The sequence below is a fragment of the Ipomoea triloba genome, chromosome 9 (genome assembly GCF_003576645.1).
Source record: "Ipomoea triloba cultivar NCNSP0323 chromosome 9, ASM357664v1".
NCBI lineage: Eukaryota > Viridiplantae > Streptophyta > Magnoliopsida > Solanales > Convolvulaceae > Ipomoea > Ipomoea triloba.
The window spans coordinates 10,328,879-10,341,413 of record NC_044924.1 but is presented as its reverse complement, the minus strand read 5'-3'; the positions used below and the strand labels follow the sequence as shown (position 1 = coordinate 10,341,413).

General features: G+C 39.4%; 2 protein-coding genes across 2 annotated transcripts; both read left to right on the top strand.

Moving 5' to 3' along the window:
- The first annotated feature begins 779 nt into the window (after positions 1–779).
- LOC116030563 (probable glycosyltransferase At5g03795) lies at positions 780–6,265 on the top strand. Its single transcript, XM_031272854.1, has 4 exons — positions 780–1,241; positions 2,255–2,415; positions 3,162–3,507; positions 5,381–6,265. The coding sequence occupies exons 1-4, from the start codon at positions 1,041–1,043 to the stop codon at positions 6,062–6,064; spliced, it is 1,392 nt and encodes a 463-aa protein (XP_031128714.1). The 5' UTR covers positions 780–1,040; the 3' UTR covers positions 6,065–6,265.
- A 3,920-nt stretch (positions 6,266–10,185) lies between these two features.
- LOC116028826 (late embryogenesis abundant protein ECP63) lies at positions 10,186–11,981 on the top strand. The gene is made up of 3 exons (XM_031270654.1): positions 10,186–11,034; positions 11,239–11,381; positions 11,460–11,981. Exons 1-3 carry the CDS (start codon positions 10,243–10,245, stop codon positions 11,776–11,778), a joined length of 1,254 nt encoding a protein of 417 aa, XP_031126514.1. The 5' UTR covers positions 10,186–10,242; the 3' UTR covers positions 11,779–11,981.
- Positions 11,982–12,535: the final 554 nt, after the last annotated feature.

The window sequence follows — 12,535 nt, the reverse complement described above, 5'->3', positions numbered from 1 at the left end:
ATGGTAGAAAATAAAGAATATATAACCAATGCAATTATATCTCTTTTTTAATTTTTTGAAAATGAATAATTTTTATTGTAGAAGATAAAGACATGTAACTAATGAAATTATCTCTTTTTAATTTTTTTTCGATAATAAATAATTTTTATGGTAGAAAATAAAGACAATATAACTAATAAAATTATATCTTTTTTTTTAAAAATTTTTTGATAATGAATATTTTTTTTGAATAAAGACATTGTAAACATTGAATTCTAAATTAAAGAAATGCATATGTATTTTTTTTGTAATACTAATTTATTAAATTTAATAAGAGTAATAGGGTAGGTATTCACTTTTCAATTTCAATAATCTACTTTAACATATTCGTAGTATATGTTTAACAATTATGTCAACTCTGATTGGAATGAGGTTCGAACCTAAGACTTTTATTATAGAAATTAATTAGTATGTTAAAAGTTAACGGATTATTCCGTTACTAAAGTTTATATTAACAGAATGTGGGTTATTTAAAGAAAGAAAATAATATAATAAAGGGTAAAAAATGAAAATCATAAAAAATTACTAAAATCAACATTTTTTAATCTTAACTTTATTGGCTTGTAAATGTAGATAGAGATGTAAATTGTAGATGGTAGATAGATAGCACATATATATAGCAATTTATATGGAATAAAAAATTAAAAATATATTTCTTACCTTATTTTTTTTGTTTGTAATAATATATATATATAAACATTGTAAAATTTTTGTAAGGAAGAGTATTCGACCTTGTTTGGTACGCGGGACGATTGATGGTTAACTTTAATGCCAACGCATTAATATACAATGCAGAAAAATATATACCATATTTATTTCATGGATCCTGTTTTCATTTTTGCATGAGAAATCTGACCATCACAAAAACGCTGTCCATGCTTCATTTACTATACTAGACTTTGCTCTCCCCTCACTTTATTCTCTCTTTCCCTACAAGTTTCCTCACAGATTGAACAAAAAGGAGAGGACAGAAAGAGATAGAGATCAGAATTGAAGAAAGGATGGCGGCCTCGTTCTCATCATCTTTTAGGCTTTTGTGGATTATGATGCCGCTTTTTCTGGTGGCGGGTTTGGCGGTTTTCTCCGGCCCTCGGAATTCCTTTTGGCTCTTCGCTTCTCCCTTCCTACACGGCCGCGGTGGGGTCTTCAATGGCTCTTCAACTCCCCAGGCACAAGAAACTTTCCGTCCAAACAATTCGTCGGTATAAATTCTTATTTTAACTTTCTACTGCTTTTTTGAGTTACCAGGAAATCTGAAACCATGTCACTACTTAAAAGGAGTGCAAAACCTGATCTTAGTATGCTAAATCAGCTTAGGTTCTTCATAACTAATATGGAATAGCATCTTACATCAGTTCACAACTTATAACTTGGTTGGCCAGAATGACTGTGCACTCTCGTCCCTTAACAGAGGTTGAATTCGGAGTTCAAATCCCTTCTTTCTTGCTTGGAAAAAAAAAAAAACTAATCTCTCAAATGAGGGAGTTCGAATCCCCTCTTTCTTGCTTGGAAAAACAAAAAAAAAAAACTAATCTCTCAAATGAGTATGGTACACCTCTTGACATGACAGAATAAATAAAAATAAATCAGTTTAGCTTGCTCATAACTAATGCAGAGTATCATGTTAAATCAGTTTAAGTAAATTTTTAATTAAAGCGCATGATTATAAAGTCAATATATAATCTCACCAAGAGTTTATTACCGAAATGGTCCCTCGACTATTGCGAAATTACTAATTTGGTCCTCGACAATTTTTCGTACCCAATTAAGTCCATCGATTTTGAAAATTTTAATCAATTTGGTCCTCCGTTTAGTTTGCCGTTAAAATCGAGACCAAATTAGTAATTTTACTATAGTCAAGGGACCAAATTCGTAATTTTTCTATAGTTAAGGGACCAAATTGGTAATTAATTTTTTACTGAAATGGTCCCATGACTATAGTAAAATTACCAATTTGGTCCCTTGACTATAGCAAAATTACCAATTTGGTCCCGATTTTAACGGCAAACTAAACGGAGGACCAAATTAGTTAAAATTTTCAAACTCGAGGGACTTAATTGCGTACGAAAAATTGTCGAGGACCAAATTGGTAATTTCGCAATAGTCGAGGGACCATTTCGGTAATAAACTCTCTCACCAATTTGGCTGGAGCTCTAATCCGATCCATTGCTTTAACTTTACAACGTTTTAATTGATGGGTAATTGTTGAATACAGGAAACATCATCATCATCATCATTGAGAAGGTACAGCAAGTTAGAGATGTTGGAAGCTGGACTTGCGCGATCTCGAGCTTCAATACTAAGGGGAAACCCAGCAAAAGATGACGACTTCATACCTAATGGTCCTATGTACTGGAATGCCTCGGCTTTTCACAGGTACATTTTCTCCATACTTTTCAAACTTGTATTTTTCCTTTGTCTTTTTAGGCGACACTTTTACCTTTGGGTTAAGAATTGAATTTTGACCTCGTGACAATATGATATATATGCCTAATTAACTACCTTAATTAGTAGTTTTCAAAAAACTACCTTAGTAGCTGAAATATTGTTGGGTGTGCCAAATTAGTTAATGGGAGGCCAGAAAAATTAATTATAAATTAAAGTTATTCTTAACAATTGAGTTTCCACACTATCTTTGAAGCCCACACCACATATTTTATAGTGCGCTTTTAGTAAAGTTTATCTTTTGAACTTAGTTGGTAAAGAACTACAAGAATGTAAATTTGTAGGTACGCGATTGTGTGGAGTGGGCCTTATTACCTTAACAATTAAAAGACTCTGTTTGTTGCTTGCCCACACTCATTTGCCCGATATAAATTGGGGTTTTTTTTTCTTTGACCCCACATAAATAATAAATTGGGATTGAAGTTACAAAATTTATCCATGGTGTGTGGTTTAGGGTTTAGCTAAGATTATTATAGTACAAAGAATCCTATTATTATAATACTATATATAATTTCCAGTGTCAAAGTGTAGCTAAGATTAACTTTAATTCCTGCAAGTGAAGGAAGGTATCAAGTGGGAGACGTGCCACATGAACAACGCACAAACACACATTCCTAAATAAGTTTGAGTGGAAATTAAAGCTTAAAATTGCATTGCATGCATGGAAAACATGACAGGAGCTATTTGGAAATGGAGAAAACACTGAAGGTGTACGTGTACAAGGAAGGGGATCCCCCAGTATTTCACTTTGGTCCATGCATGCATACCTATGCAATCGAAGGCTATTTCATTCAGGCAATGGATATCACTCCCTTCAGAACCTCTGACCCAAACCAGGCTCATCTCTTCTTCCTCCCCATCAGCGTTACCATGTTGACGCATGTGGTTTTTATTCGTGAATCCCATAGCTGGACTGAAATGAAGAACACTGCCTTCGATTATGTTAACGTTATTGCCCATAAATACCCCTTCTGGAATCGGAGTCTTGGCGCTGATCATTTCATGGTTGCTTGCCATGACTGGGTATGTATATATCTACTCCCTTATTTTAATATTTTTAAATTAAACATTATGTTTAGAAGAGAGGAAACATGGTTAAAAGTCCTTAAACTTTATTGGACAAGTGAGTGGTTTCTACACTTTTAAAAGTTATAATTAAACACATCAACATGTTAATTAAGTCCACTAATGAGTTATTGATGAGTAATAACAAGTAGACTTGGCAATTCGTGTACACGGTTCGTTAACGGGACACGATAATTACACGAACACGATAAGGCTAAACACGGACACGACACGTTAAGGTTAACGCGTTCAAATTTTTAACACGAACACGATTTGTTAACGTGTTAAACGGGTTGATACAATAGACACAACGTGTTAACATGTTTTGTGTAGTGTCGACACGAAACCCAATTCAACCCGCGAAACCTATTAATATATTAAAAAAAAAACTAAAATTTAAAGTTAAGTTACATAAAAAATAAAAAAATAATTAAAAAAAATAAAAACAACAATTCAATCCATCAAACAAACTAAAAAAATATTCAATTTATAACATTCATTAAATGATAAAATAACATCCAAAAATCATAATTAAAGAAGTCCATACTAACTTTTAAATAAAACTGAACACAATAAAAAATCAAATTTGAGATTGTTGAACATCAATAATTGGTGTAGGATCTTGGCCTAATGTAGTAAATTCATCCTTAGTCATGTTCATGACAATGATTCTTACCTAAATGAAAATGGTTTTTAGCGGGTTATAAACAGGTTTGTATAACGGGTTCGTGTAAACGGGTTAACATGATAATATTAACGGGTTAAATAGGTTCTTAATAGGTTTAACGGGTTAATCTGTTGAGACACGAAACATAACGGGTCCTTAAAGGGTCAACCCATTAACGACCCGGGGCACATTAAGACTAAACACTAGCCCGTTATTTTCGTGTCCGATTTCGTGTCGTGTTAATGGGTCGTGTCCATAATTGCCAGGTCTAATAACAGGTCACTATAGTTTCGAGAGACTTCGACGACCAAAGTAGTACAGCCTTGTTGTGTAACATATATATGCATATTTAATTTTTTTTAATAAGCCTGGCACGTGGTTCGTGCTGGTTAGCCTGCGCGGGCTAGGCTAGTTAGGCCCGCTATTTTGCAGGCCATCTTTTTTGTTGCCCTAACCCGCCCTACCTTTGACAGCCCTAGACCAAAGTACTCCCACAACCAATAAATTGTCCTCGTTTTTTTTTTTTTTTAATTTTTTTTTATTTTAAGAAGGTGACCAGCCAGTCATGGCCTTGTCGTTCTCACTGTCAAGGCTCTGGTTGGCTACACCGCTCGCTTGCTGTCTTGTTCTCTGTCGCGAACTGGGATCGCTCGCCAGCTAGGTCAGATTGGAGCAAGATTTTTTGAGAAAAAATTCCCCTTATTCGGGGTGAGTTTGTTGCTGTTATAAATAAAAAGAGTACCGGAATCAAACGCGATAACCGACTGAAGCTTGATAACCCCCCAGAAGCGCATATAATTGGAGGGAGGAAAGCAATTTACTCTTTCCCTTTACTTAATAGTGCTAGCAGCTGAAAATTAGAATTAGGCGCAAAAGGAACAAGCAACGGCTTGTTGGCTACCGCTAAAGCAGAGAAGGTGACTTGCTGATCATCTTCTTAAAAGGCTAGCTAGTTGTTGATCACCTTCTTCAAAGGCGATTGTTTGTCTATCATCAATTTTAGTCGACGGAGCATTGTTGGAATCATAGTGAATTGCCTTCAATATTTTGATGAGCTTAATTGTAGCTTTCAAAAGTTTTGAGAATTAATTGACTTATAGTATAAATTTTAGGGGGCTAAATTCAACATTTTTTCTAATATTTAATTTGCATGCAATGGTGCAGGGGCCAGAAATTTCATTTGCGGTACCAAACCTACACAACAACTCCATCCGGGCACTATGCAACGCCAACACCTCAGAAAGATTCGACCCCAAGAGGGACGTCTCCATCCCGGAAATCCATCTCCCACACGGCACAACCAAGGGCCTTCTGGGCGGCCCATCTCCGTCAGAGCGTAGCGTGTTGGTGTTCTACTCCGGCGGCCTCCACGGCCCGATACGCCCAATCCTGATGCAACACTGGGAGAACAAAAGCGACGAAGACGTCCAAATCCATAGCTACCTTCCCAAGGGGCTTTCCTACTACGGCATGATGCGCAAAAGCAAGTACTGCATCTGCCCAAGCGGCTACGAAGTGGCCAGTCCCAGAATGGTGGAGGCGCTCTACATGGGCTGCGTCCCCGTGCTCATAAAGGAGGGATACATTATTCCCTTCAGCGACGTGCTGAACTGGAAGGCGTTTGCGGTGATTATTCCGGTGAGGGATATTCCGAACCTCAAGAAAATCTTGACGGGGATTTCCCAGATGGAGTATTTGAAGTTGCAAATGAGGGGCATCAAGATGAGGAGGCATTTCGAGATTAACAATCCTCCCAAACGCTATGATGTCTTCCACATGATTCTTCATTCTATATGGCTTAGAAGACTCAATATTCGTGTTCGTGACGATATTCATAATCTTTCTTGATTTTGGTTTTACTACTAATGCTTTTGTATTCATTTTGGTGGTTTTGTTTAACCCTAAGGGGCGTTTGGTTCACCAGATAACTCAGGTAATGAGATTACCACCTCCAAGAAGGTAATTTGAGATTCTAGAAATGTAAAATAGTTGGATTGTTGTGCTTGGTTTGGATAATTGTGAAATATAATATTACCTTGTTTGGTTAAAGGTTATATTTTATGTTTTATGGATCAATTTACTATAATATTCTCAATATATATATATGTGTGTGTGTGTGATTCCGATCGTCATTCGGCTTTGTGATCATTTAAGATTTCCCCTGGCGTGATTCACTTCCCGGTTTCCATCACAAAGTTGGTCGTTTCGTATGCAGCCAGTATAGCTTCACCTAGTGGCCGAACGAAACTTCAACCTCAGTTGCGTGAAGGCATGCAGTGCATGTTTCAAACCTCTACCACCACGCAGTGACGTAGACATCATGATTCCGGGCTGGTGGGTTTGATCGGAGTCCCAAGTTAGTCTCCCGATTGGATGCGTTTCAAAGCAGAGGCTCTGCATAATGGGTAGCCCGACCAATTATTTCCTCGAGTAGGTGAGTCCTCGCCCCGTGCATGATCGGAGAAACCCGGTGAATGAATTCTGCATGCTACCTCCCGAGCTTGCGGTATATGTGCTCAAGGCGATACATAAGCTATCAAAGTATCTAAACGAGCAAGCGCACCTCCAGCCGACCATCTCTATAGACCACTTCCGGCATTGTGCAAGCTCTGAACAAGTCTCCAAACCTCTTCCTTAGCAATCCCTTGCAAACGGAAATTAATGGTCACGCATGCACTAATTACATTTATGATGACACATACTCATGTGTAAGTGCATATGCATTAGTCATTTTTAATCCTGGGTGAGGTGGTAGACGAAGGCGCATGGAAATTAAAGATGGTGTATCTGGCACGTGCTTTGTACATTTAAGATCATGATTTAATTTGTTTTGTAGACTGAACTTAGCATAGTCCTAGTAAATTGTATAGGTTATAGGCTCATATTTAGAAAATTGTAATAGCAATATATATGTAATAAGTCCGGTTAGGTTGATCCATCCACCATCGACACTGTAAGCATGGGGTCATGTCCCGGTATAATTACGAAGGCGGTCGGAAAAAACACTACGACCGAAAAGTCAGAAAAAACTACGAGAGTAAGGTGCCCGTTACGGTTCTCGAACCGATTTGTGGGAGTAAGGAGCCCGTTATGGTCCTCTGACCGATCTTTTTGGATGTATAGTGCCCACTACGGGAGCAAGGTGCCTGTTACGGTCCTCGAACCGATTTGTGGGAGCAAGGTGCACACTACGTGAACAAGGTGCCCATTATGGTCCTCGAACCGATCTTTTTGGGTGTATAGTGCCCACTACGGGAGCAAGGTGCCCGTTACGGTCCTCGAACCGATTTGTGGGAGCAATGTGGCCACTACAAGAGCAAGGTGCCCGTTATGGTCCCCAGACCGATCTTTTTGGGTGTATAGTGCCCATTACGGGAGCAAGGTGCCAGTACGGTCCTCGAACCGATTTGTGGGAGCAAGGTACCAACTACGGGAGCAAGGTGCCCGTTATGGTCCTCAGACTGATCTTTTTTGGTGTATAGTGCCCACTAGGGGAGCAAGGTACCCGTTACGGTCTTCGAACCAATTTGTGGGAGCAAGGTGCCCACTACGGGAGCAAGGTGCCCGTTATGGTCCACAGACCGATCTTTTTGGGTGTATAGTGTCCACTACGGGAGCAAGGTGGCCATTATGGTCCTCGGACCGATCTTTTTGGTGTATAATGCCTACTACAGGAGCAAGGCGCCCGATCATAGGGCGTTGGGAGTAAGATGCCCATTCGCGATTATTAAGATCCATGAACTCTGTCAAACGCTTGAACCCACTTATTCGAAGCTGCAAGCAAGCGAAGCTAAACCTTTTAAAGCTTGTAAAATTTTTAACTCGCTTTGTAAATTGTACACGGTCATATATATAGATTAGTCGTGTGCAAAGTCCAGTTAGGTCGGCATTACCGCCACCGGCGCCTTAAGCTCGACTAGGTTGGCATCGCCACCATCGGCACGATGAGCCCGAGACCATATCTCGGTGTAAGCCCTGCGTAGTAGGTAATTAAGTCCGGTTAGGTTGACATTACCACCACCGGTGCCTTAAGCCCGATTAGGTCAGCATTGCCACCATCGGCCTGAAATCATATCTCGGTGTAAGCCCTGCGTAGTAAGTAATTAAGTACGGTTAGGTCAGCATTACCACCACCGGCGCCTTAAGCCCGATTAGGTCGGCATTGCCACCATCGACCCGAGATCATATCTCGATATAAGTCTTACGTAGTAGGTAGTTATGTCCGGTTAGGTCGACATTACCACCACCGACGTTGTAAGCACGATTAGGTCGGCATCATATCGCTGTCACCGGCACAGTTAGCTTGGGACCAATTCCCGGCATTAAGCCCTACGAGGTAGGAAATTCAGCCAGCTAGGTCGGCGTTCCGCCTCGAATAAATCCAACCCCTTGATTGGTAAGACTTAATCGCTAGATCTCATTTAAAAATCCAATCCCCCGATTGGTAAAGCCCGATCCCTAGATCGGTAAAACTTGGCCTCTTAAATCATGTTAGAGACTCGATCCATAGATCTCGAGTAAATTCAATCCCTTTATTAGAAATTTTGAATCCCTAAATCGATATTAGGTTCGACCTCCCGACCATCCGGTCGCTAGATCGGTAAATTCAACCTCTCAATCGTATCACAAATCCGATCCCTCGATCGGTAGAGTTCGAACGACCCGTATAGTCCAAAAGACTGTGCTTAAAGTTGTGCTCTTTTTTTCTTAAGCTAAGATTTTTTCCCATTGGGTTTTTTCTTGGCCTAAGGTTTTTAGCGAGGCAACCACCGTAAGTTGCGGGCTGTATGGACAGGTTTTCCAGCCCAAGCCCTTCTTCGTTGGCTCGACGTCAGGATATGGACTGGGAGGCTACTTGATAAGGAATATACCCCGACAAATACCGTCCTCCGTAATTTATGCGTGTATTCCAGTATTAGGTACTTGTATTATTAACCCTATATATAGGCCTTAACCCTTCACTTTAGGGGACTTTTGACTCCCCTCTCTTCTTCTCTCTAAAGCTCTCATGCTCTCTCTTCTCTCTAAACAACTCAAGAACAATGAATGGAAGGGCAACATTGAGTTAAACTCTTTTCCATATTCTACCATATACATATGTTGTTATACACTTGAATGTATGGATGAATTTAGTTCTATCATATATATATATATGTATGTATGTATGTATGTATGTATATCAATGCTTAAATATTAAAAAATAAAATAAATATATAAATATATACACATGTATATTTGATTAAATAAACATTATTTATTTCATTATTATAAATAAACCTCTAAAGTGAGTTTTACTCCTTTCACACTTTCAGGTGATGACATCGAGTTTATCTTATGACAAGAAAAAAATGTCAAATAGACCACTGAACTTATTATTTTTTTTGTAATTGGGTCACTGAACTTAAAAAGTGTATAATTGAACCATCAAAGAAGCAAAATTTGTGCAATTGAAACGTTTTCTAAAAAACTTTTCGATAAAATCCGATTATATTACTTACATGTATGTATTAAGAGTTATATTTTCCTCTACCTAGTTGGGAGTCAATATTAAAATGTTTTTAGCTCAAATTGAACTAAAATAAAAAATAAAAAAATTAGAACAATATTCTAATTACACATATTTTTCTTATTTGATGATTAAATTACACACTTTAAATTTAATGAACTAATTACACAAAAGCAATAAGTTAATTGAGGTATTTGACACTTTTTCTAAACTTTAATCTCCACCGCCTCCAGCTTCCGGAGACTTCGTGGTACGTACTACTGCTTATCAGCTTATTCTTATTTGGCATTTTACTTAATCTGCAAGTATGCTATGGTGCCACCTCTCCTCAGTTATTTACAACGTGTCAGCTCTTCACCACATTCTTCCTCCACGTGGCAACAAACGTTTAAAATCATCCCCTCATTATCCTTGCCCTTCACTATATATATATATTCCATCAACTTGGCAAAGAAGTATGCTTGGATTGCTTGCAAAATATTGTAGAGAGAGTTGAAAGATTTGTGTGAAGTTTTCTATAATGGCGTCAAGGCAAACGGCGAAGACGGAGAAAGCCGAAGCCGAGGCTAGGTCGGCGGCGGACGAGCTGAGTGAATTTAACAAAGAAAGGAGGGAGTGCAAGACAGTATTGGAGTGCGAGCCGCCTGCAGCCGGGTACGAGTATCGGCGCCAAGTCCGAGAAGAGGAGGAGAGAAAGCCCGGCGTGATCGGCAGCTTTGTCAAGTCGGTTCAAGGTACTCTCGGCCACGCCAAGGACGCCGTCACCGGAAAAACCAACGAAGCTGCAGAAGCCACGAAGGAAACGGCGGGAAATGTGGCTCAGCGAGCCAAGGAGACCAAAGACTCTGCGGCGGGGAAAGCGGCTGAGTACCGAGATTACACTGCCGAGAAGGCTAAGGAGACGAAAGACGGCGCGATGCAGAAGGCCGGAGAATACAGAGATTACGCCGCGGATAAGGCGAAACAAGCGGCGGAGAAAGCGGGAGAAGCTAAAGACACGACGGTTGACAAAGCGAAAGAGGCGAAAGACAAAACGATGGAGAAAGCCGGAGAGTATAAGGATTACACGGCGGAGAAAGCGAAAGAAGGGAAGGACACGACGGTTGGAAAGCTGGGCGAGCTGAAGGACTCAGCCGCCGACGCCGCAAAGCGGGCCATGGGTTTCATCGTGGGAAAGAGAGATAACGCCAACCAAAAGGCTGCTGAAACTGGGGAAGCCGTCAAGCAGAAGGCCGAGGAGACGAAGCAGAAGGCGGAGGAGACGGCCCAAGCCGCCAAGCAGAACGCGGAGGCGACTAGCCAAGCCGCCAAGGTGAGCCGTTTATAGCCTTCCGATTCCCCATAGCTCTCAAGTCTCAGAACTATTTATGTTAGAATAAATCTTCAATTCTTTAAGTAGACATATTTTGTATCCAACATTAATGTTTTATAGATGAATATATTATATTATCAATCACCATTTGATCATTTAATTCGAATCGATCTAGAAAAGAATTGTGAAATTTAATTTCTCCAGGAGGAGGAGGCTGCAAGGAGGAGAATGGAAGAAATGAAACAGGAGGAGGAGGCTGCAAGGAGGAGAATAGAAGAAATGAAGCTTAAGAAGGAGTATCTCAAGGATGAAGGTAGACACTGGGACGAGGGGTACGAGGTTGGCAGGTGAATTTCTTTCCTTAAAATTATTTATGTTTATGAAATGGCAGTGAATAATGAAGATTTTGGTTTTTGATTGAACAGAGGTGGTTCAGAGGATAGTGGGAATGGTGGTGGAATCCTGGGAGCAATTGGAGGGATGAAGGATAAAATAAAGGACACTCTGGCTCCAAAGCATACCTACGAAGAATCGAACTACGAGAGCGGAGAAGGAAGGGGATCGAGGAGGGTGGTGGTGGATGTGAAGGTGTCTGATCAGACGAGCGGACAGAGTTTCGATGAGACGCCGGCGGGGAAAACGGCGGCGACGCTGAAGGGGTCTGATCAGATGAGCGGACAGACTTTTAATGATGTTGGGCCTCTCAATGAAGAGGGGATTCGAATTGCAAAAAGGAGCTCTTAAGTATTATTAGATCGTCTTTCCACGGCAAAAGAAAAGATACTTTGGTTTTGTTCTTCATGCTCGCTTTTGTTAATGTATTGTGTTTCTTGTATCGTCTAGACTCTGGACTAGACTTGCCATATGGAAAATTAAATGCTTTCAGTAAATTCGTTTTGCTATGGAACAGTTAAACGTAATACCAGTCAATTTGGCATTGTATCAAACTCTGTTTGAGAACAACTAATTTTAGGGAAAAGGTAAAAATGAATCATTGAACTATTTAGCTAAATAACAATTAAGCTATCAAGCTATCGAACTTTAATGACTCTATTATAATGCATTATCTGTTCATAATTACTTTCTCAACCTATTAAAGCACAAGAATCAATATTGCCTTTATTGAGGCTCGAACCCACCACTTCCCGTATAAAGGGAAGGGCTTTATGAACCTCTTAAAAAAGTAATTAAACTTTTAAAAGTGTTGATTGGGATGCCATTGGAATGTTACGTGCATTTTTTATTTTATATATATATATATATATATATATATATATATTATTTTTTTACTACGTATTTGATCCAAAAAAGAACACTAAGGCCGTTCCCATTAACCATTTTGGGCATCAGATTTTAAACAAATGGGAAGTAGTGTTTTATTATGAAATTTTTTTCATGCAAATAGGAGATTTTGCAGGTAAATGGTGGGGCCCACCATGGGCATCAGTTGCGGTTTTATTTTTTATTTTTTATTTTTGTCAGATATTGTTTTCTATTTGTT